The 26,758-nt window shown below is 36.8% G+C and overlaps 1 protein-coding gene across 1 annotated transcript in view; it reads right to left on the reverse strand.

Moving 5' to 3' along the window:
* Positions 1–8,863: 8,863 nt before the first annotated feature.
* Positions 8,864–26,758, reverse strand: part of CNBD1 (cyclic nucleotide binding domain containing 1) — a 494,192-nt gene continuing 476,297 nt past the window's right edge. The window contains exon 13 of the mRNA XM_069600350.1: positions 8,864–8,921. Coding sequence (XP_069456451.1) covers positions 8,864–8,921 — 58 coding nt within the window. The remainder of the gene's footprint in view (positions 8,922–26,758) is intronic.

The following is a 26,758-nucleotide window of genomic DNA, read 5'->3' on the forward strand; positions in this document are numbered from 1 at the left end:
GGCGCATTGTCTTAGAACCTTATTTTGAGTTCCTTTTGATTTTTTTGCACATATCAGAGCTTATGTGTCTCAGTTGTGACATAGTCTTCATTTTTGCTTTTACACATACAAATATTTAGTGATATACATGAATGAAATATTTGCAGCTGCTTCACCCACTGTGCGTATCTTACAAATGGTACTGGATACATGATGGTGATAATGATTCTGGCAGTAAATTTTTCAAAGTGAAAAAATTTGGATTGATCTCATAGCAAAATGGAGATCACCAGAGTCAACAGCTTTTCTTTTGATGCATATATTACAAAATATAATTTTAATCTCACTTGCAAGCTACTCTCTATGTCTCTCCTAGAAAGAGACATAAAATTTCAAGAAACTCATTTTATCTTGAATTTTCCATTCCCTCTTTTGTTGTTTCACACAAGCTGTTTCACTGGAAGTTTCCTGAACAATTTCCTTAACCTCCAGTATTTGGTTTCCTCCTCCATAAAATAAGAAAAGTAATCACAGGAGTTATTGGGGTTAAATGATGCAGCATACATAATCTAAACACACAGCAGGTACTAACTGCATGATCTTCCTTCTAAGAGAAAAAAAGTTACTACAAATTTATTTGATATGTTTCTTATACAACAGTATTAATATATAAAGAATAATTAATATTTTAGTAGAAATATTGCCTTAAACATCCATTTATTATAATAAAAATTTCACTTTCTTTAATATTCATACTCTCTGGAAAAGCTATTACTAATTTAATGCAGTTTGAAGAATAAATAGCTATCCTAAATATTTATTCCAATATATGCTATTGTACCTTGAAACTTTTCCATTCCCTCTTTTGTTCCTTTTGCAAATATTCCTTTTTGACGTCCTCCTATAGAAAAACATAAGGTTAGATTAATTAAATGAGCCAATATTTCTTTTAATTATTTAATCTCTGTATGGTGATTCAATGTAATGCTCATAGCAACACCCTCTTTCAATGACACAAGAAACAGTTCTACACGTGGACAGATGGTCAAAACCAAAATCAAATTGGTTATATTCTTTGCAACCTAAGATGGAGAATCTCTATACAGTCAGCAAAAACAAGACCAGGATCTGACTGTGGCTCAGATCATGAACTCCTTATTGCAAAATTCAGACTTAAATTGAAGGAAGTAGGGAAAACCACTAGGCCATTCAGGTATGACCTAAATCAAATCCATTATGATTATAGGATGGAAGGCAGAAATAGATTCAAGGGATTACATCTGACAGACAGAGTGCCTAAAAAACTAGAGGTTTTTTATAACAGAGGTTTATAACATTGTAAAGGAGGAAGTAACCAAAACCATCCCCAAGTAAAAGAAATGTAACAAGACAAATTAGTTGTCTGAGGAAGCCTTACAAATAGCTGAGAAAAGAAGAGAAGTGAAAGGCAAAGGATCAAAGTAAAGATGTAGTAACCATCTGAATGCAGAGTTTCAGAGAATAGCAAGGAGAGAAAAGAAAGCATTCTTAAGTGAACAATGCAAAGAAGTAGAGGCAAACCACAGAATGGGAAAGACTAGAAATCTCTTAGAAAATTTGAGATAGCAAGGGGACAGGCTATGCAAAGATGGACACGATGAAGGACACAGACTGTGTGTGCCTAACAGAAGCAGGAGATAGTAAGAGGTGGCAGGAACACACAGAGTACATAAAAGGTCTTCATGACCCAGATAACCGTTATGGTGTGATCACTCACCTAGAGCCAGACATCCTGTTGTGTGAAGTCAATTTGGCCTTGATGAACAGAGTAGTGGAGGTGATAGAATTTCAGCTGAGCTATTTGAAATCCTGAAAGATGATGCTGTTAAAATGTTGCACTCAATGTGTCAGCAAATTTGGAAAACTCAGGAGTGGCCATGGAACTGCAAAGGTCAATTTTCATTTCAATCCCAAAGAAGGACAGTGCCAAAGAATGTTCAAACTACCACACAACTGCACTCATTTCACGTGCTAGAAAGGTAATGCTCAAAATTCTTCAATCTAGTCTTCAACAGTATGTGAACTGACAACTTCCAGATGTACAAACTGAGTTTAGAAAAGGCAGAGAAAGCACAGATTAAACTACCAACATCCATTGGGTCATAGAAAAAGCATGAGAATTCCAGAAAAATATCTACTTCTGCTTCATTGACGACACTAAAGTTTTTGATTGTGTGGATCACAAGAAACTGTGGAAAGTTCCTTAAAAGATGACCCTGGTGGCTCAGAGGTTAAAGCGTCTGCCTGGAATGCCAGAGACCCGGGTTTGATTCCTGGGTCAGGAAGATCCCCTGGAGAAGGAAATGGCAACCCACTCCAGTACACTTGCCTGGAGAATCCCATGGAGGGAGGAGCCTGGTAGGCTACAGTCCATGGGGTCGCGAAGAGTTGGACACAACTGAGCGACTTCACTCACTTACCTGCCTCCTGAGAAATCTGTATGCAGGTCAAGAACCAACAGTTAGAAAGACCAGGAACAATGGACTGGTTCAATATTGGGAGAGGAGTACTTCAAGCCTATATGTCGTCACCCTGCTTATTTAACTTCTATGTAGAGTACATCATGTGAAATGCCGGGCTGGATGAATCACAAACTGGAATCAAGCAGTATCAATAATCACAGATATGCAAGTGAAACAATCCTAATATCTGAAAGTGAAGAGGAACTAAGGAGCGTCTATCTTAATGAAGATGAAAAAGAAGAGTGAAAAAGCTGACTTAAAACTCTGCATTCAAAAAACTAAGATCGTGGCTCCAGTTCCATCACTTCATGGCAAATAGATGGGGAAACCGTGGAAACAGTGACTAACTAGAATATTCGCTGGGAGGACTGATGCTGAACCTGAAGCTCCAATACTTCAGCCACCTAATACGAAGGCCAGCTCGTTGGAAAAGACTGATGCTGGGCAAGACTGAGGGCAGAAGGAGAGGGGGGTGACAGAAGATGAAATAGTTGAATGGCATCATTGCCTCAATGGACATGAGTTTGAGCAAATTCTGAGAGATAGTGAAGGACAGGGAAGCCTGGAATGCTGCAGTCCATGCTGCAAAGAGTCAGGCATGACTGAGTGACTGAACAAGAACTTGTGATTCAGACCTTGCACATGTATAACTGGAGGGCTGGGAAATAATAGCAGAGGTCAAATAGACACATGGTAAAAGATATGGGATAACCTATTTGAGCAGTACCTCATGTATTGCAGAGTCACAACTTCAAAGACACACGGGGTCTTGAAACAAAGTTTTACTGGTAGCTTATAATGAATAATTACCAAATATATAAGCAGTTTAATTATATTTATATAAAGGGACTGAACACACACACGAGCATGTATGTAGTCTTTCCATGTACTCTTTTATTTTAATAAAACTTCCATTTTATAATATACAAAACTAAGGAACAGGAAGATGAAATTAGAATTGCTTCCATTTTTAAAATGAAGATTTGGTCAACATGATCTCTCTGCTGCTATGTGTCACTAAGTTATTATTCCATTTGTTCTGTAAATATCAGCTATTTGTTTGTATTACTTTTAAATTCAAAGTGTGACTGTAGTGAGTGAATATAGGTCTACATAGGGTTTCCAAGGCAGTGCTAGTGTTAAAGATCCCACCTGCCAATGCAGGGGATGTAAGAGTTGCAAGTTCTGTCCCTAGATCAGGAAGAGCCCTGGTGGAGAGCATGGCAAGCCACTCCAATATTCTTGCCTGGAAAATCCCATGGACAGAGGAGTCTGGCCAGCTACAGTCCATGGGGCCACAAAAGGACAGACAGCTGAAGCAGCTTAGCCTACAGCACACACATATATTGAAAAAGTGCTTGTATAATATGTACCTAAATATCAAAAATCACCAACTATCTTACTAATAGTCTCCCAGAGAGTCTTTAATTATCAAATATAAAAGGTCACTTTTGCATTTTAGAAAGGCATATTTGCATGTCTACTATATTTATACATTTTAGAAGAGCACAAACATGAATATTAAAAGATTCAATAAGCAGCAAAAAGAATGAACCACTTATTCCAACTATTCATATCAAAACCTGTAATAGTACCTTTGCCTTATGTGTGATCAAAATAATTCAAATTATAATGAATTGGTTTTATACATTCTTATGTGTAATAAGGATATTAAAGATATGTAATGTACAGCTGCTTGTTTCTCTTCTGGAATATGGTCTTCCATGTAAAATTGTAAGTTTCCAGTTGTTCAGCATGATGGATAACAATTTGTTGTAATTTATAAAATAAATAAACAAATTAATAGAGAGAAGTCACATGAAATATTCATCTTTCACTAAAATACATGAACACAAGCTATACAAATATAACTCGAATCTTGGGAATTCAGCAGACGCATAAGTACCTAGCTTGTTCATTCCTTATGTTTTCACTTTAGTTTTCAGAAAATATCAGCTTAAAAATGTTTCCCAAGCAGTAAATGCTATATAAAACTGATTCTGTTTTTATTGGGAGATTTGTGACAGTTTGACATTCTCTTTTGAAATTATGCCTATAATGACTCTCAGTGTGAAGCAATCCTTAGGATTAATGGTAATGGTTATGAATCTACTGACATTAATATTCCTCATACAGGGATAGTCTTCTGGATAACTTCATATTATTGAATAACTAATGACCTCCTTCTCTTTTGGCAGTCCAAGTGAGACATCTTTCAGTGAAAACAAAACACAGATGTTCAGCATTAGCAGAAGTCCAGGATGACTCTCTAAACATACGCAAGGAATGGAAACCCTAGATCTTCTCTGATGTGTAAGAAATTCTGACAAGTGACTGTAAAATTTCCTAATAGCATCATTTGGTTTTTAAAGAGTATAATTTTGTTTATGTATTAGATAATAATATCCTCCCAAGTTCCAGTCCTTACATTGATGCCAAAACTATATTTTTTTTCAAAAATAAAAGTAATGATACATTACATTTCAAAAATCATATTTATCTTCATTATTTTGATACCATTTCTACATAAAATAACAAAATAAAAACTATAACATGTAAAAGATGATTTATCTGCACTATCAAAATAAATTCTCAAATTAATATCTTTCGTCAAAAATTTCTAAGTGGCTTCCTTCATTGTTCATTTTTAGCTTACTCAAGTATCTTCTCAGTGTGGACTTCCTGGGTTCAATTCAAGTGGAATAGCTGACATTGTACACTTAATTCATTTCTCCCCACTAGGAGCTTTGCAAAGGCAGTGAGTCATTTGACTAATTTATCACTCTATTTGCAAAGCCTACATAGAGGACAGAGCAGGTGCTCAATAAATATTTGTTAGTTGTACAAAAGAGAAACAAAAAATCAAGTGCTTTTGTTTGTTTGCTTGCCTGCCGTCCTTCCTGCCTCCCTCCCTTTCTTAGTTTGGTGGGTGAGGTGTCATCCTCCCCAAGCCAGCGTAACCATGCCCTGAATTTAATAAACAATAAACTCTATTCAAGTGAGTTAAAGCTGCACCCTAACCAATCCCTTTATAAGTGAAACTTCAGCAAATTATTTTTAAATTAAAGAATAAATTACACACTATAAAATGTACTTTTCTTATATTATCTATTTGATGAGCTTTCACCACCCAAAACAAATTAATCGCCCTGGAGATTTCCCTTATAACAATCTTTTTTGCAGTCAAACCCCTTTTCACAGAGGCAATTGCTATCTGACTTCTACCACTGTAGGTTATTTTTGGCTATTTTACTAAATGAAATCATACAATATGTCATCTTTTTTGCTTCTAGTTTTATTCACTTTGCATAATATCTATAAGATCTTTATGTGTATCAGTTTATTACATTTTATAACAAGCAGTATTCTGCTGTTTTACTGAATCACAGATAGCTAACTAACTTTTCTGTTGATGGATATTTGGGTTTTTCATTTCTTGTTATTAAGACTTAAAATACAGCATGCTTGGGGCTGGTGCACGGGGATGACCCAGAGGGATGTTGTGAGGAGGGAGGTGGGAGGGGGGTTCATGTTTGGGATCGCATGTACACCCGTGGTGAATTCATGTCAATATATGGCAAAACCAATACAGTATTGTAAAGTAAAATAAAGTAAAAACAAAAATTAAAAAAAAAAGACTTAAATACTATGAACATTTTTGTAAAAATATTTTTATATTCATTGACCTTTGTGTTAAATACTTAGGAGTAAAAATACTGAGTCATAGGGTAGATGTATTCTTTGTTGGGAATGGCAAAGATTTCTCGAAGCTGGTTGTAAAATCTAATTGCCTTTCGTCTCGCTATGTGCTAATCTATGACATCAAGGTCATTAAACACATTTTTCTATGTTTTCTTCCAGAAGATTTATGGCTCTAGGTTTTATAGTTACTTTATCTGTCTTAAACAATGATGATGTGATTTTATTTTTATAGAATGAAGATAGGGTTATTATTCATTTTTCCATATAAATATTCAGTTATATATTCCTTTTTTCATTTTTAAACTTTAGCCATTCTGCTACATATAAAAAAGTATCCAATTGTGGTTTCACATTGGATTTTTCTATTGATTAACGATACTGAACACTTTTCATGTTTATTGATCACTCCCATATTTTATTCTGTGATATGTTTGTTCAAATCCTTTGCTATTTTCAATTTAGTCTTCCATTTTATTGCTGTGTCTCCTGGGAAAATGTGTATGTGAGTCAAGAAGCAGCAGTTAGAATTGGACACGGAACGACTGACTGTTCAAAACTGGGAAAGGAGTATGACAGAGTTCTGTATTGCCACCCTGCTTATTTACCTCCTATGCAGAGTACCTCGCCTGAAATGTTGGACTGGATGAAGCACAAACTGCACTCAAGATTGCTGGGAGAAGTAACAACCTGAGATATGCAGATGATGCCGCTATAATGGCAGAAAGTGAAGAGCTAAAGAACCTTTTGATGACAATAAAAGAGGAGAATGAAAAATCTGGCTTGAAACTCAACATTCAAAAAGCTAGGATCATGGCATCCGGTCTTATCACTTCATGGCAAATAGGGGAAAAAGTGAAACCAATGACAGATTTTATTTTCTTGGGCTCGAAAATCACAGCGGATTGTGACTGCAGTCACAAAATTAAAAGGCACTTGTCCCTTGGGAGAAAAGTCATGACAAACCTAGACAGCATATTAAAAAGCAGAGACATCACTTTGCCGACAAAGTCCATAGAGACAAAGCTACGGTTTTTCCAGTAGTCATGTTCGGATATGAGAGTTGGACCATAAAGAAGGTTGAGCACTGAAGAATTAGTGCTTCCAAACTGTGGTGTCAGAGAAGACTCTTGAGAGTCCCCTGGACTGCAAGGAGATCCAACCAGTCAATCCTAAAGGAAAGCAGTCCTGAATATTCATTGGAAGGACTGATGCTGAAGCTGAAGTTCCAATACTTTGTCCACCTGATGTGAAGGGCTGACTGTTTGGAAAAAACCCTGATGCTGGGAAAGATTGAAGGCAAAGGAGAAGGAGGAGGCATAGGATGAGATGATTATATAGCATCACTGACTCAATGGACATGAATTTGAGCAAACTCTGTGAGATAGTAAAGGACAGGGAGCCGGACACAGTACAGTCCATGGGATAGCAAAGAGTCGAACGTGACTTAGCAACTGAACAGCATTATTAGTATTAATTCTATTGGTTAGTTTTTTAAATTTATAATATATAAATAATTACTGAAACGTCTAGATTTTTTTCTTTAAGCAACCCCACCCATCATTCTCAAATACCTTAATATTTCCTATCAACAAGAACTTTTCCTACTTGCTTATAACTGTCAAAATTAAAAAACTCATAACATGATTAAGAAGCTGTCTGCCTAACTTTTCTACTTTTTCTTAAATTTTCCTTTCTTCCTTTTGTAATTAGGACATATTTTATGGGGGGGGGGGGTGGTTACTTTAGAAATGCTCCATTCCTCTTTGCATCTTCAGCCCTAATTATTTATTTGTGTTTGGAAACATGGTTTTCAATTGTATTCAAAAGTTATAATCAATATTATATATTGAAATATAATTTATAGTGTAACTAATATATATTGTATAGATAATATACATAGATAAATAATATTATATATATTCAGACTCCAAGCAGCAGCTGCTACATATGCTCATTGCTATGGAGTGTCCCTCTCCCAAGGTCTCTCAGTGGATAAAACAAGTCTATACATCCAGTTAAACCAACATTCAATACTTTCAATTTCAGTGTTCTACTACAGGTTTCTTTCTAGTTTTCTTTTTCTCTTTTACAAATTGTAACTAACTTCTCTAATAGTGAGTAAACTGGCTTAAGTCGTCCTCAACATATTTACGTACTTGGTTAATCTTCCTGTAGGTGATCAATTTCCTATCTCTAGCACTGTTCACTGGTTATTCTTCCTGCAGATGACCAATTTCCTATCTCTAGCTCTGTTCACTTCCTCCTTAGGGAATTCCCCCCAAGGAAGCTCCATCTTAGACATCCCACACTGGGTCTGCTCCTGCTATCCCAGTGCCCTCCTCAGTAATCCTGGATATTGCCACTGCCCGCTGGTGGATCCCTGCCAATGGACAGACAACAGCCTCTTCAGTGCCTCCTACGTGATAGTCCGCACCTTGTCCCCTCCCTTCGGAAATGCTCACCCCATGCAGACTCCAACACTAGGGCTTGGCAGCACGCTATGCAAGGAACCTGCTTCCCTCCTCAAGCTCCAAGATCTTGCATGCCATTTCTAGACCCTCTGGAAGGGGTCTGCCCTCTATTCCAGGGCTGACACTCTTTAAAAGGGGCAGCCCTCCTAAGTGGGCAACCTTCTCCAGCTTCAAAAGCTCGGGACTCAGCACCAGCTCGGCACGCCACCTTTAGGCTGCACGTGCGCTGACGCTCTCTGCTGTCCTTCTGCTGGGGGGCCCTCCCAACCTGAAGATAAGTAAGTTTTCTTTAAACTCAGAGTGAATTTACACTAAAAATAGATATCTTTTGTCTTGATAAATACTGATGATGCTTTCCCATGAACATAGTAAACAAACAAACAAACAAAAAATATGTCTTCTCTTGACTTCCATTAGCACTAAGAAACTTCAAGGTTTATTTCCAGTGCAGGTTGGTAGGGATGGCTGGTGGTCCTGCTGTGCACAGTCATTCAGAGACCCAGACTCTTTCCATCACGTGGCTCCTTCATTCCAGAGGCCTCAGAGTCCTCCAGATTCTCTGAATTCAGAACCAAACAAGAGAAGATGGAGAATGAAGGATCATGCGTGGAGAATCTGAAAACTACAGGAAAATCTGAAAAAACGTAATCTAGCTGTGTGTTCAGGAGAAAAGTGAAAAGGTTTTGTTGTACAAACAGCTAATTTCATCACAACATTATGTTTAGGCCTTTGTGAACTGCAAGGATAGTTCATGGCTGATCATATAGAAGAAAAAGAGATATAAATAAAATATTTGTAAAGTGTATGCCAACTAAATAATAAGTTGTTTCAACAAAATGGAAATGTCATTGAACAATAATAAAGATATTCTAATAAATATTGAGGTTTTTAAACTGTTATTTTTTGGTGGGTGATATATTGTAATTTTTTTTCAGATTTTATTAGAAAGAGATTACATGAGGCAACTCTGTATAAGATATAACATGAGTTTTCTCTGATTCCTTTTAAAATAACCCTTAAGAAATCATCCAATTTTAGTGCTGTGAGAAACAGACCTATGAAATCAGCTATAGCTTAAAATATTGAAGATGCTATACTTAGGTAGCAAATATTAACTCTTTTTCCTTCTCTGTTTAAAGTGTCCTAATCTTACCCACTTAAGCTCTCAAACCTATCACAAAATGTTGCCTCTGAAGAAACAGAGCACCTGGAGTAAAGAAAAGAAAATGATAACAGCATATATACTTTAAAATTCATCTCTAATTATTTACAGTGAAATTTAATCTTGCAATTTTAGATGATAAGATTAAAAAATTAGATTCTTGTCATTTAAATCTAACATCCATTTTCCAATAAAGTAGCAACATTGTCTGACAGATTAAAGAAACATAAATAATAATCAAATTATATTGTCCTATTTTCATAATTTTAGGAAACCATTCATTTAGAGTATTGCTAATAAATAAGAGAAAGTGATTATTTAACAAATATAACAAAAATCCATTGTTTAGCAAAAGCAAAACGCCAACAAACTTTCTAAAGGACCTAATCCAACCTTAAGCAAAGACACATGACTTTTGATCCTTGTATTTGTATAGAAACAACATTTAGAAAAAGAGTATAGAATCTTTTAGATGGAACCTTAGACATCATTTTATTAGCCCCATAGTACTAGGCTTCTTCACTGGCTCCGTGGTGAAGAATCTGCCTGCAATACTACCCAATGCAGGAGATGTGGGTTTCATTCCTGGGTGGGGAAGATCCCCTGGAGAAGGAAATGGCAACTCACTCTGGTATTCTTGCTTGGGAAATCCTAAAGACAAAGGTGCATGGGAGGCTACAGTCCATGGGATCAGGAAAGAGTTGGACACGTGGTAGCAACTAAACAACAAGACATAGCACTGTAAGGTTTCTCTGTAAGTTTCTTAACACATGGAATCCCAGTCTTAACTGGAGCACTCCCATGGGATGGAGTTTCAGCCATTCCCAGGAGAGCAAGGGCCACTGGTGGATAAAAGGATCTAATGAAATGTTTACACTGTCTCACACTTACAATAAAATGTCTTACACTGGTTTGAAACAAAGTATCTTATGACTTTTAACCTAATTCTTATTCTATAACCTGGACAGTGAATACATTTACACCTTCGACATGAAATATTTTTAATAATGATTGTATAATGTAATTCATTTCCTTTATTTTGTGTGCCTTTCTTAATATCAATTCTTTAATACTTCTAACTAAATTGTCAGCTCTTTTTTCAGAATGTCTGTGCCATTCCTAACCAGAAAAACATATATGAGAAACAACGTACTTGACATTTGCAATGTCAATTTTCACTTAAAAATGTGTGATAATACCCCATTAATGAAATTCACTTGAACTTCTTTCATGCAGTTTCAAATAGAAGTCTTATTATGCTCATATTCTGTTACTTATATTTATTATTTTGAAATAATGATGATCTTGTTAGCTCACAAAATTTGGCATTTAACCGTAATTTCTTAAGGAAAAATAATTTTATTAGGCAAAATATTCAATAGGATTTGAAGTATTTGAAGTTGTTTTATAAAGTAAAACATTTTATACTTGTTTATCCAAATATATGGGTTTCCTTGGTACCTCAACTGGTAAAAAATCCACCTGCATCAAACCCAGGTCTCCCACATTGTGGGGAGATCTTTTACTGTCTGAGCCACCAGGGAAGGTGAAGAATACTGGAGTGGGCAGCCTATCTTTCTCCAGGGGATTGTCCCAACCCAGGAATCAAACTGGGATCTCCTGCATTCCAGGTGGATTCTATACCAGCTGAGCTGCCAGGGATGCTCTGTATATGCCTATTATTAAAGAAATGCCAAGTATCCATTCCCATTGAGAACTATTTCCAGAAGAAAATTTTCTCAATTATTAATATAGAAATATTCCTGCTTCAGTTCAGTGCAGTTCAATTCAGTCGCTCAGTCATGTCCGACTCTTTGTGACCCCATGAATCGAAGCACGCCAGGCCTCCCTGTCCATCACCACCTCCTGGAGTTCACTCAAACTCATGTCCATCAAGTCAGTGATGCCATCCAGTCATCTCATCCTGTCTCATCCCCTTTTCCTCCTGCCTTCAATCCCTCCCAGCATCAGTCTTTTCCAATGAGTCAGCTCTTCGCATGAGGTGGCCAAAGTACTGGAGTTTCAGCTTTAGAATCATTCCTTCCAAAGAATACCCAGGACTGATCTCCTTTAGAATGGACTGGTTGGATCTCCTTGCAGTCCAAGGGACTCTCAAGAGTCTTCTCCAACACCACAGTTCAAAAGCATCAGTTCTTCAAAATTCAGCTTTCTTCACAGTCCGGCTCTCACATCCGTACATGACTACTGGAAAAACCATAGCCCTGACTTAGTTTGTTCCTATTATTTACTGTTTATGAGCACCAAGCTGGAGAGACTGTGTCATTTTTAGGTAAATATCCAGTGGGATATCTAATTCAATATGGCTGAAATAATACAAGTGTTAACTGAGCATTTCTTCACATTCACATTCCAATGAAGTGAAAGAAAAATACCAAAATAAAATCAAATGGATAGCAGTATTAGAGAGGAGAGCAGAACAAAGCAGTAAGATATAAGAAAGAAGGCAAAATGATGTACTAAACAAAGAAAATTATAATCTCATCTAAATCAATGTTCAGTTCAGTTCAGTCGCTCAGTCGTGTCCAACTCTTTGCGACACAATGAATTGCAGCACATCATGCCTCCCTGCCCATCACCAACTCCCAGAGTTCGCTCAAACTCATGTCCATTGAGTCGGTGATGCCTTCCAGTCATCTCATCCTCTGTCATCCCCTTCTTCTCCTGCCACCAATCCCTCCCAGCATCAGAGTCTTTTCCAATCAGTCAACTCTTCTCATGAGGTGGCCAAAGTACTGGAGCTTCAGCTTTAGCATCATTCCTTCCAAAGAAATCCCATGACTTATCTCCTTTAGAATGGACTGGTTGGATCTCCTTGCAGTCCAAGGGACTCTCCAGAGTCTTCTCCAACACCACAATTCAAAAGCATCAGTTCTTCAGCACTCAGCCTTCTTCACAGTCCAACTCTCACATCCATGCATAACCACAGGAAAAACCATAGCCTTGACTAGACGGACTTTTGCTGGCAAAGTAATGTCTCTGCTTATGAATATGCTATCTAGGTTGGTCATAACTTATCTTCCAAGGAGTAAGCGTATTTTAAATTCCATGGCTGCCATCACCATCTGCAGTGATTTTGGAGCCCCCAAAAATAAAGTCTGACACTGTTTCCCCATCTATTTCCCATGAAGTGATGGGACCGGATGCCATGATCTTCCTTTTCTGAATGTTGAGCTTCAAGCCAACTTTTTCACTCTCCTCTTTCACTTTCATCAAGAAGCTTTTCCCTTCCGCCATAAGGGTGGTGTCATCTGTATATCTGAGGTTATTGATATTTCTCCCAGCAGTCTTGATTCCAGCTTGTGCTTCTTCCAGCCCATTGTATCTCATGATGTACTCTGCATATAAGTTAAATAAGTAGGGTGACAATATACAGCCTTGACGTACTCTTTTTCCTATTTGGAACCAGTCTATTGTTCCATGTCCAGTTCTAACTGTTGCTTCCTGACCTGCATATAGGTTTCTCAAGAGGCAGGTCAGGTGGTCTGGTATTCCTATCTCTTTCAGAATTTTCCAGTTTCTTGTGATCCACACAGTCAAAGGCTTTGGCATAGTCAATAATGCAGAAATAGATGTTTTTCTGGAACTCTCTTGCTTTTTCCATGATCCAGCAGATGTTGGCAATTTGATCTCTGGTACCTATGCCTTTTCTAAAACCAGCTTGAACATCAGGAAATTCACGGTTCATGTATTGCTGAAGCCTGACTTGGAGAATTTTGAGTATTACTTTACTAGCGTGTGAGATGAGTGCAATTGTTCGGTAGTTTGAGCATTCTTTGGCGTTGCCTTTGTTTAGGATTGGAATGAAAACTGACCTTTTCCAGTCCTGTGGCCACTGCTGAGTTTTCCAAATTTGCTGGCATATTGAGTGGAGCACTTTCACAGCATCATCTTTCAGGATTTGAAACAGCTCAACTGGAATGCCATCACCTCCACTAGCTTTGTTCATAGTGATGCTTTCTAAGGCCCACTTCACTTCACATTCCAGGATGTCTGGCTCTAGGTGAGTGATCACACCATCGTGATTATCTTAGTCATGACGATCTGTTTTGTACAGTTCTTCTGTGTATTCTTGCCACCTCTTCTTAATGTCTTCTGCTTCTGTCAGGTCCATACCACTTCTGTCCTTCATCGAGCCCATCTTTGCATGAAATGTTCCCTTGCTATCTCTAATTTTCTTGAAGAGATCTCTAGTCTTTCCCAATCTGTTGTTTTCCTCTATTTCTTTGCATTGATCACTGAAGAAGGCTTTCTTATCTCTTCTTGCTATTCTTTGGAACTCTGCATTCAGATGCTTATATCTTTCCTTTTCTCCTTTGCTTTTCACTTCTCTTCTCTTCACAGCTATTTGTATGGCCTCCCCAGACAGCCATTTTGCTTTTTTGCATTTCTTTCCCATGGGGATTGTTTTGATCCCTGTCTGCTGTACAATGTCACAAACCTCATTCCATAGTTCGTCAGGCACTCTATCTATCAGATCTAGGCCCTTAAATCTATTTCTCACTTCCACTGTATAATCATAAGGGATTTGATTTAGGTCATACCTGAATGGTCTAACGGTTTTCCCTGTTTTCTTCAATTTAGTCTGAATCTGGTAATAAAGAGTTCATGATCTGAGCCACAGTCAGCTCCTGGAAATGTTAGATTTGTTACCTCAACTTTTTTCAGATCTCTGCTCACATATCAACCTATCCACAGGGCCTTCCTTATTTGAGCTTTACAGAATAACACACTTCATGTGAAGTACTCCATTTTTTGTTATTTTTATCCTCATAAGCTGGATTGCAATCAAAATCATTTATTTATTTACTGTTGATCTCCTTCCCTAGACTTCTGGCACTTGCTGTATGCCACCTACTCTGCCCTCTATACTCAGATACTGACTGGAACATAGCTGGTACATAATAAACACTTGATGAATAACCCAATTAAAGAATATTGAATGGTAGGAATCAAAGAAAATTTCCCACACTTTGGAAAGAGTTATGTGTTCAGAACAAAAGATCCCAACGTTCATTGACAAGGAGTCAAAAGAGAAACTTAAAAAAATAAAACACAGTGAAAAAAATGAGGTTCACCTCCAGATTATGTATTTGTAAAATGAACAATGAAGCAGCAAAATAATATTGAAGCTATAGTTATTTACTCAACTAACCCAGCATTCAAATGTGAGTTGAAAGTAAAACATTTTGGTATATAAAACATAGAGAAATGAGCACATTTAAAAAAATCCTATTGAGAAAAGGCACATTGGAAGACATAAGAAACAGAAAAAATAAATAAAATAGAGGCAGTATTTCAGAAATTGCTAACAATTCTGCACTAACTTTATAGATGAATTAAAGAACATTAGATACAGTGGGATATAAAACATAAATCTGCATATTTTATTTGGGTCATATCATGCAAACTCATTTCTACCGGAAAATGGAAGCATGTATCTTGATCAATGATTACCATGATTGCTCTATATAAATTTCCAATAGAAATATTGCTATTATGTTTTATTTTGTGTTAGGATGAAATATTAAAAGACAAAGTAGATCTTAGTTTTTATTTCTATTATCTTCTGTATATTTCATTCTTGAATCAGATGAGTCAAAATTTTAAAAGAGAAACTGATATCTCTGGTTAACAGTGTCAAAGACAACATATAAAGAAGACATTGATCAAATTATTTCAAAATGCAATTATTTTTGAAATAAATTGTTTTTGAGGGACTCAAAGAGTTATTGAACCAAGCTCAGTCAGATACACTATTTATTTTATTTGCTAAAAATAAAAATATAAGTGTAAAGTTTTTAAAAGTATAAAGGTATATGAAATAAACATTTTTAAAAATCTGTCTTATTATTCCCTCCAATGACAATTCCTATCTTATAGCGAATCATCGACAGATGACAATGGCAAGTTCTTCTAGAACGTGAAAGTTAGACTTATGATAACAGGGACATAGACCTATAAAGATATGCTGTCAAATATATTACTGTATTCAGAAGGGCACCAAAAGGATTTTGAGAAAGAAGAATGGGATTTCCTTGTTTCATGACAGGAAATCAGTCCAATTCTCTAATCCTCATGAGAACATGCATTATCAGAACATGGGAATTTTTATTTTTTACAACACAGAACTGACATATAAATGCATTAGTTGATTAAGAAAATTCACTTGATTAGCAAGTAATTTCTGATGTATACTTTGACAATTTTAAATAAAATACAAGTTAAATTTTAAATATAAACAGCATCTAACATTTACAACAGTCTTCATTTATAAAACATGGCAAGTGGACTAGGTGTATTTTTATGTTCACCTCATCTTAACATCTTAGTGGTTAAAGATAGAGAAAGACTGCTTCCACATTTAAACAGCTTACATCTTAGTAGGGTAGAGAGGTGACTTCAAATGTCTTACCAGTAAAGTTAAATGATGCGCAAGGTACAAAAGCAGTGTAGAACCGGAGAGAGACAGAGAGGAATTTTCCCAGCAGCGTTGCAGCTTTGGGAAAGACTTCAGAGAGAAAATTTCCTGTGGACGGGATTAGAAAGATGAACTTGCCAGGCTGATAAAAGAATGGAACATATAGGCGAAGGCACGGAGGCATGAAATAGGACAGCACACTAAAAATACTTGCAAGCAATTTTGCTTTAGTCGATCATCACAAAGAGTAAATGGCAGGAGAAAGCCTGGGAAAAGTCTGTAGGGGCTGAGTCATGCATGAGCTGGTATTAGCTGAGTTACTTGAACTCTAACTTATAAGCCATGGAATATGAATGAATGGGTTTTAGAACTAGAAGAGAGTATGGAGGTTATATTACCTAAATTTAAAAATTTAAAGTCATCTACAATCATTTAATAATTGTGATCTGTAAGCAGCATCACACAAAGCACCTTAGACTCTATGTCCGTTTGTTTAAAAAAGTCCAGAGATTAAACTTCACGGAAGAGTCTGGAATATATACAATCAAACGGGGAAAACTGCAGGCTTAGAGGAAAGGTCATTAACTTGACAAATGAATCAGGCTTGTTGGATCACATAGGAGATTGTTATCAAAATGTGATTTGGCCTAGATTCCATATTACATTTCACTTGTTTCAATTGTTATGGAAACTTTTGAAATATTAATTCACCACATTTTTTATTTTCAATCAGTTAAAGATAGTTTTATACACTTTATACAAGGCCCTGAGCTGAGTGCTATTGTGAGGTTTCTGAAATTTGAAAAGTATTGTCCTTATAATGTATACTCTTGTTGAGGATATAGGGCTTAAACATTTTAAATACTAAATAATGAAAAATTTAAATAAAAGAAACTGTCCCAAGGTAACAGCTTTATTGCTGAATCTCTTTATTGCTAAAGAAATAAGCACTATTCACTTGTGGCTTCCTTCAATATTCCTGTTATCTTCAGTTCGAAGATTTATTACCAATCCTACCAAATGTGTCTAGTCTAGACAGAGTAGTTAGTCAATCATCAAAAATAGTTTGGGAATTATAGCATTAGATCTAGGGTTAGTCATCATAAGCCATATTGCAGAAATGAATGCCAAAAGAAGCTGATGATCAAAAGAGAATAGGATCCTTAACAATGGAAAAGATTGAGTACCTTAATTCATGTAGCAGAAGTCATCACAAGTATAAGACTGCATGGAATAAAGTATAAATAGGTAAAGTATTAGCTTGTTTGAGTCAAAGCCTATCAACAGAAAATCGAAGTTGAAACTAAATATTCAGTGAGTTTCCAAGGCAGTCCCAGAGCTCTTCTAGTCTTTAAATGGTGTGAAAGCAGAGTAATGCAATATTTGACTATTTTAAGGACTGTCTTCAATGCATGATGCTCTATGGTACCATTTGATACCAAAGGTCGGCCAAGGATCTGTAAATTTCAAATGTAATAAATTCAGAAGTAAGTAGAAAAATCAACGAGGCCTACATTATCAGGAGTGTGTTGTCAAACTTTATTAAAAGATGAGATGTTGAATGTCTGTGCAGTCAACAGTCATTAGAGCAATGATGGGCTAAGAGCATGCACACTATTTCACACTTGAATTAATGTGGATATTTTCTTCTTACGGATGTTTTCTTTTTAAAATGGCATAGGAATTAATCTCCAGACTTATTTCAGTTATCCATAAAATTTCTATGAATGATAGTTTATAAGCAAAAGAATTTCAAAGATAGTAGTAGAAATTTTAAGACTATCCTAAAACCATGACAATAAAATTAGATAAAAGTAAGTATTTACATATATTTAATTACTCCAATACTTTGGCCACCTGATGCGAAGAGCTGACTCATTGGAAAAGACTCTGATGCTGGGAAAGATAGAGGGCAGGAGGAGAAGGGGATAACAGAGGATGAGATGGTTGGATGGCATCACTGACTCAATGGACATGGGTTTCAGTGGACTCCGGGAGTTGGTGATGGACAGGGAGGCCTGGTGTGCTGCACTTCATGGGGTTGCAAACAGTTGGACATGACTGAGCAACTGAACTGACTAACTGACTGAATTATAATTTCATATAAGCAGTAAAGAAAGAAGGTAAAAAGAAAACAAGTTTGTCAGTTGTACACTAAATATTTTTAAAAAATAATTCATGAATTACATATATATAATTCATGAGTTATATATACATATATATCCTATATATGTACCCAATACCTAGATTAAATAAAACAGAATTCTGTCATATTTAAATAAAATTGTGGGTCAATTAAATTTTACCTACAACTTCCCAAATGAAGTGTTAATATAAAATTTAGCATTCCTAGAATGGATTACTCAAGATGTCTTAAGAACCTGGGCTCTGAAACAATGTAGCCTGGTTTCAAACTCCAGCCATAAGCTTTATTAGGCAGATGATTCGGGGATTATCCAACTTCCCAGTACCTCAAATTATTCTCTTAAAAACAGATACTGATAGCATTACTTTATAGAATTCTTGTGAGGGTTTGACTATTAAATACAAAGCATATAGTAAATTGCTGTTCAGTCACTAAGTCATGTCCGACTCTGCGACCCCATGAAGTGCGACATGACAGGCTTCCCTGTCCTTCACTGTCACCCAGAGTTTGCAGAGATTTATGAACACTGAGTCAATGATGCCATCCAACTATATCTAATCTATCAAATATTATTACTACTCAAATATGGCAATATAAAATCAAAGAGAATTGAAAATTAAAAAGCTACTTCTAGTATCTTTTGAAAAACAAAGCGCTGCTGAATGTTGTAGTTTTCATTTTTAATATGAATCCATCAATTTCTTGCAGAAGTATTTGGTAGCATTTATTTCTATTATTAAAATGAAGAATGCGTGATTTAGGAAAAAGAAAAGTAATATCTGTGATAATCACAGGTCATTTAGTTTTCTTATCATTCTTAAACCTGTACAGAAATTGGTATAATTCACTCTATATTTTGGGCTTCCCTTGTGGTTCAGCTGGTTAAGAATCTGCCTGCAATGCAGGGAGACTTGGGTTCAATCCCTGGGTTGGGAAGATACCCTGGAGAAGGGAAAGGCCATCCTCGCTAGTATTCTGGCCTGGAGAAGTCCATGGACAGTTCATGGAAATGCAAGGAATATCTGTGATGATCACAGATTATCTAGTTTTCTTATCATTCTTAGACCTGTACGAAAATTGTTAGAATTCACTCTATATTTTACTGTCTCTTTTTTATGATGCCTGGTTATGACAAAAGAGGGCTTGGAAATTTTCTTTGTCTCACGACAAAATTTTTGAAAAATTTGCACAACCTATAGCAATTCAGTTCCTTATACATGTGGATGAATATGCTGCCTTTCTTCTTTATTTCCTTGTTATTTATATTTCTTGCAGCTTTCAGCAGTATCTGCTTTCTTTCCAATTCTGATCTATTGTTCTTATCCTCAAATTTTATTTTCTGCAAGAAACTTCCAAGAATACTGCAAATCAAACTATCCATCTCTTAAATCTTTGACCTTATAATTCTAGCGATCCATAAGCAAGGTGATTTTAAAATTGAATGTATTTGTGCTAACAGTCTGTATCTCAAGCATGTATCATGGACTACATGCATGCAACATCTAGAAGTTAGTGGGCAAAGATGACAGAAGGCATGAAGCAAGACTGGCAACCTGGGTCCCCTGCATCAGGCCAATCCTTTCCTGTCTGAGCCATTAGGGAAGCCCTGTGGAAAAGTAAGATCCTGATTCTACTCGATATGCATCTTTTCTAAACTTTATTTTTAAAAAGACTTTCATCATGTTCATGTTTTATAACAATTTAAAATTATTTGGCATATTGAAGTCTCATATGCCATCACTTGTTTTATTTTTATAATGTTATTTTTGTAAATCAATAAAGTATTTTTGATACTGTGATGAGAATTAAATATACTAGCAGATTCATATTTGCTTTATTTTGATCATTAAAATTATAATTATATGCTAAAAATTAATTTGATCTTCTTGATATTAATAAATTCATGACTTCTCATCTTGTTATATACTATTACCTATAAACATATATTATCAAGTGGCCTTGTATAACTGTGTCCATTCTGAAATATTAAGCATTATGTTCAACCTTAAAGTGTAGAAGTGTAACCCTATTCAAAAACACCTTTTATGTATCTACAACTGTATCTATCTATGTGTGTTTATGAAATGTTACTGATATTCGTTTTTAAATACCTATTGTCTAATCTACTATTTTAACTCAGTTCTTCCTCCCACTTAGTCGCTCAGTCGTGTCTGACTCTTTGCGATCCCATGGACTGTAGCCCACCAGGGTCCTCTGTCCATGGGATTCTCCAGGCAAGAATACTGGGGTGGATTGCCACTCCCTTCTCTAGAGGACCTTCCCAACTCAAGGATCGAACCCGAGTCTCCTGTGTTGCAGGCAGATTCTTTACTGTTTGAGCTACAGTGGAGACCTAACTTTTCAGCACTTTTCCAAATGGGTAACCCCTCTGTTCAGAGAAGGCGATGGCACCCCACTCCAGTACTCTTGCCTGGAAAATCCCATGGACAGAGGAGCCTGGTAGGCTGTAGTCCATGGGGTCGCGAAGATTCGGAAACGACTGAGTGACTTCACTTTCACTTTTCACTTTCATGCATTGGAGAAGGAAATGGCAACCCACTCCAGTGGTGTTCTTGCCTGGAGAATCCCAGGGACCGGAGAGCCTGGTGGGCTGCCGTCTATGGGGTCGCACAGAGTCGGACACGACTTAAGCGACTTAGCAGCAGCAGCAGCAACAGCGACCCCTCTGTTAGAGGCTGGATAGGAGAGGAAAACAAGAAAATCCCAACAGGCTACATACATATTCAAACAGGTTCATGACAGATTTTTGTTGTTGTTCCTCGGCAATTATGTTGTTATTATTTATAGCTTTACTAACTCTTCTCATGTGCTATATATCATATCTGTTTAAAAGCCCTGGTTCCAAAGTAAGGGCTGGGGTTGGGGGCGGTCTTCTTTCCCCTGCATTCCACAGAGACGCTGAATGGTTTCTAGCTTGGTGTAAATTTGTCTTGATATTTTGTAACTGGTGCTGTGTGAGTAATGAAAATACTGTATCAGAACCCTGCATTAGAAAGTAGGCAGGCTGACAATATGCTTGTGCTTTTGGCTGCAAAATATAAGCAGGCTGCTGTACTTTATGAAAACTTCAACCTTCACCCGCCTCTGTGTGCAGTGACAAGGCTACACTGAGACAGTCCAGATGTTACAGATGCACGGATCCCACTGAGCTGATCTTTATCCTGGAGGAAATCCCAGAATATTCTGGCTGGAGAAAGGTGAAAGTAAGCACTTAGAGTTACATCATATACAATGTTAAGTCCAGAAGCAATAATGAATAGCTTGCTTTGTTTATTTGTCTCTGAGAATTTTAAGACAACACCCATTGTGAAATCCCAAAGGGCATATGTATAATGAAAAATAAACAAAATGATAAAAGCTAAAAGTCATTTTTAATTAGTGTATCAGTAATGAAAAGTGCAACTGAACTGATGTCCCTTGCTTTGCGCCCAGAAGTTCATGATGAACTACAAGTTCTGTCAGGAGAAAAAAAAAAACACAACAGTTCGCTTTAGGATCTTAATAGCAGCACTCTTGCTGATTTTACCCTTTGTAACTTTATGTGGATACTGATATCCCTCCAAAAATATCAAAGGCCATCCTCATAATGGAGATTTACAGATCATATTTGAATTACATCACTGAGGAATTACATTATATTACATCATTTCAGTACATTTGTATGGAAGTCACAGAACTAAGTATACCTGGGGTATGTTACTTACATCAAGACTTTGCTGTACTCATACCCCCAATCTGTTTTCTGCACAAGTAATTTTTATGAAACGTTGGCTGCATATGTTCTGCATTATCATTATTTATAAGAAATATATACATATTTGGTCATTCAGGTGATCAAAATATGTTTCTAATACATATTTGGTATTCATCCACAGCTTTTAATTGGTCCTTCAATGCAACTCACAAAACCCTTGGAATTTCCTGAGCAATAAGAGCAATGAGATCATCTTTTGCTAAGACATTTGATATCTTGTCTTCACTTCCTGAAAGTTCTGCAGGGCCATGAAATGGGTGAAATGGGTGTCTTCTTATTTTATCACAAATGTCTTTCCACCACTACCAGGTTTATGGTAATGAAGAGGGCTTTTGGAAGCACCTAGAGAAAGCACGTAGGAGGGACTGTTTGCCAAGGGAGCCAAGAATAGAAATACTGAAACTTTCATTTCCACCCTCTGATTTCCTGGGAGGGGAGAAGGGTAGAGGATGAATTAATCCCCAATGGCCAATAAGTTATACAATTAATGCTATGTAATGAAACCTCCATAAACGCCCCAAAGTAGAGGGTTTGGAGAGCTTCCAGCTTGGAGAACCAGACCTTCTAGGTGCTGGGCCAAACTTGACAAGGATAGAAATTCTTTTGTTCAGAACCTCAATCTATGTATCTTTCTATCTGGCTATTTTTATCGTTTAATATCCTTTATAACAAATCACTTCCCTGGCAGCTCAGACAGTAAAGAACCTGCAATTCAGGAGATTCGAGTTTGATCCCTGGGTTGGAAAGATCTCTGGAGAAGGAAAAGGCAACCCACTCCAGTATTCTTGCCTAGAGAATTTCATGGACAGAGGAGCCTGGCAGGCTATAGTCCATGGGGTCACAAAGAGTCAAACACGACTGACTGACTGATAATAAATCAGTAGTCTATTGAGTAAATGGATTTCCTGAAGAGCTGTTCTAGCCAATTAACTGAACTCCAGGAGGGGGTCCTGGGAACTTCTGCTATAAGGCCAGCCAGTCTGCACAGGGCTTGCTGTTATTCTCTGAAGTGAAGGGCCATCTTGTGGGACTGAAACCTTTATTGGCAAACTCTGATGCCATCTAGGAGTGGATGGCATCAGAACTGAGTGACATTTATTTGAATTTTTGGACACCACTGATATCTGAACTTTATTTGTTGTTGAGGGGAAGCCTTCACAGGCATGTGTGCACACACATATACACATGCCTATGCTTTGAAATTAGATCCAGGAACCCCTAAAGAACTTCCTACCTAAGGAATGATTGAGACCGCAGGGGAAGATCTGAGTATATAAAACTCAAGTCACTCACAAAACAACATCAAATTACTTCTCAGACTTCTCTCCCATAAATGTTCAACATATCCTCTCCATTTCAACTTTGTATTTTTCTTACACCTCATGTGGTAATTAAAATACAGATAATCTCACCACTTCTTAGTATTCACATCCAAAAAAGCCTATTCATTTTTCAAGGTTTAGATAAAATGATATATTTTTCATGTAGACTCACTCCATCTATATTTCTCTGTATTCTGCCTGCAAAATTAGCTGTTGTTTTCTCATCTCATTGTTTGTCCTAAGAATACATGTCGCCCTACTGCAATGGCTAAAGAGGTCAGGGATTGATTAGATTAATTATATACGAAATCTGGGGGTAGACTACCCAATTAACAGATGTATTCAAGGAAACATGTTCTTGATATCTTCTTGCTACAACATCTTTTCTCCAACTTGTGTTCCAAGCCAGAATAATGAGGAAGGCCAAAAATATTTTGCTAGTGAGATACTGTCTGTTTCTTTAGAAGTCAAGTTATCTACAGAAAAATTCTAAAGCATTTCATTGGCTAGAACCAGATCACATGACCACTCAGCTGAAATAGAGTTTGAGAAGATTTTTTATTTTCCAAATCTAGAGTCAAGAAGAATGGAAGTATAAGTGTATAATGCTAATACTTCCCCTATGCTTCCTCAACTGCCATAAAACTAACACATTTTGTGTTTATATTACACTTATTACTGTGGATATGTTCAAGTCTGTCTATAATCCTGAGTCACTTGAAGAAAATGATTGTGCCTTCAATATTCCTATCTTCAGGTTGGGAACAATTTTAGATGATATTTGTAGAATGGATAGCTTCAAGAAAGACAAGATTCTGTTATAAGAAACCTGAGGAGTTGAAAATAAATCAGTATTATTTAAAGTGACAGATATTACTTTCTTGGACTCCAAAATCACTGCAGATGGTGACTGCAGCCATGAAATTAAAAGACTCTTGCTCCTTGGGAGAAACGCTATGGCAAATGCTAGGCAGCATATTAAAAAGCAGAGACATTACTTTGTCGACAAAGGTCTGTATAGTCAAAGCCATGGTTTTCCCAGTAGTCAGGTATGGATGTGAGAACTGGACAATAAAAAAGGCTGAGCACCAAAGAACTGATGCCTTTAAACTGTGGTGCTGGAGAAGACTCTTGAGAGTCCTCTGGACAGTAAGGAGATCAAATCAGTCAGTCCTGAAGGAAGTCAGTCCTGGGTATTCATTTGAAAGACTGATGCTGAAGCTTAAGCTCCAATGCATTGACCATCTGATGTGAAGAACTGACTCATTTGAAAAGACCCTGATGCTGGGAAAGATTGAAGGCAGGAGGAAAAGGGGATGAGGGAGGATGAGATGGTTGGATGGCATCACCAACTCAATGGACATGAGTTTTGAGCAAGCTCCAGGAGATGGTGAAGGACAGGGAAGCCTGGCGTGCTGCAGTCCATGGGGTTATAAAGAGTCAGACATTACTGAAAGACTCAACAACAATGAAATAAAGGTAATATTCTCATGACCTTTCTCATCTGAGAAAACTTAACTCTTCTGGAGGAAACTAACATCATTCAAAGCATCTATAATTTTGCCAATGTGTTTTTCAAAGCAATTGTATCATTCCCACCAAAAATATATGAGTTCTGGTATATACTTATACCACAAAATATATGTGTATGTATATATATAGATATATAGAGAGAATGACTCGGCTGGTAAAGAATCCGCCTGCAATGCCGGAGACCGGGGTTTGATCCCTGTGTTGGGAAAATCCCCCGGAGAAGGGAAAGGATACCCACTCCAGTATTCTGGCCTGGAGAATTCCACAGACTGTATATAGTCCATGGGGTCACAAAGAGTCAGATACAACTGAGCGACTTTCACTTTTCAAGTGAAAAACAGTAACCTTTTATGGGATAAGGAAAAAAATCCATAGTAAAAAGAAATTCTAGTCTTAGGTAGTACATCTTAATTTTCCTTAGGCTGGAAAACTTTTGTCCCAAAAATAAATGTATAGAAATTAAAAGAGTATCACATATCAGCAAAGTAAAGCATCAAGTTATGTGAGTGTGACTAACAGTAGAATTTGTCACATATTAGGGTGTCAATATACGTCTTTTCAGTAGTCATGTACAGATGTCAGAGCTGGACAATAAAGAAGGCAGAGTGCAGAAATACTGATACTTTCAAACTGTGGTGCTGGAGAAGACTCTTGAAAGTCCATTGGACAACAAGGAGATCAAACCAGTCAATCTCAAAAGAAAGCAACCCTGACTATTCTTTGGAAGGACTGAATCTTGAAACTCTAATACTTTGGCCACCTGATGTGAACAGCTGACTCATTGGAAAAGACTCCAATGCACAGAAAAATTGAAGGCAGAAGGAGAAGAGGGTGAGAGGGATGAAATGTTTGGATGGCATCACTGATTCAATGGACATTACTTGGGCAAACTCTGGGAGTTGGTGAAGGACAGGAAAGCCTGGCATGCTGCAGTCCATGGGGTCGTGAAGAGTCAGACACGACTGGGTAACTGAATAGCAACAACAATTTGTGCCTACAGAGTGAAAAATAATAGATCCTATGGTGAGTCTAATTTCCTACTAGATGAAGAAAATTGCGGTATAAATTTTGGGGTCCTTAACTCCCTGGTGGTTGTCAGTACATGTAAGTAGTACAGCTTTGGCAAACTTGTCTGTTAAATACAGATAGAATTATTTATATATGACTTACTTAAGAGTACAATAGGAAAAGCCTAGCAATATTAATTATTCATTAAGGAATAGTTATCTGTACTTTTTGTATTTTACAAGCAAAAAGTATATTGCATCCTATACACCTAGGTAAATGGCAACAGTGAACATTTCACTGTAAATGTAATAACATGATTCTCCTGTTTCAAAAATAAAATGATTGAAATAGCAGAGAACCTCAAACATTCTTTATTATTTTTAAAATTATTTATGCAAGAAAAAAAGTTGTTCCAATGAGAAAAATGTTCAGAAAACTTGAAAATCTACTTTCAAAGGAAGAAATCATTGCCAAGTTTTAAAAGTTTGCTTTACGGTTTTATTACTTCTGGAAAACTGTGATTACAAACAGAAGGATTTCTTACAATTATTATGCATGAAAAGAAAAGCATGTTAAATTAAGAGTAGTTTTAAGAAACTATAACATTTGTTCTAATGAGGAGCAGAGCAATTTTCTTATTGCAACATAACATTTGTTTTTACTTCCTAAGCTTTATTTTCATAATTATTTTGGTGGGAATATTAAATATGGTTCAGTTCA

This window comes from Ovis canadensis, chromosome 9 (assembly GCF_042477335.2).
Source record: "Ovis canadensis isolate MfBH-ARS-UI-01 breed Bighorn chromosome 9, ARS-UI_OviCan_v2, whole genome shotgun sequence".
NCBI classification, from domain to species: domain Eukaryota; kingdom Metazoa; phylum Chordata; class Mammalia; order Artiodactyla; family Bovidae; genus Ovis; species Ovis canadensis.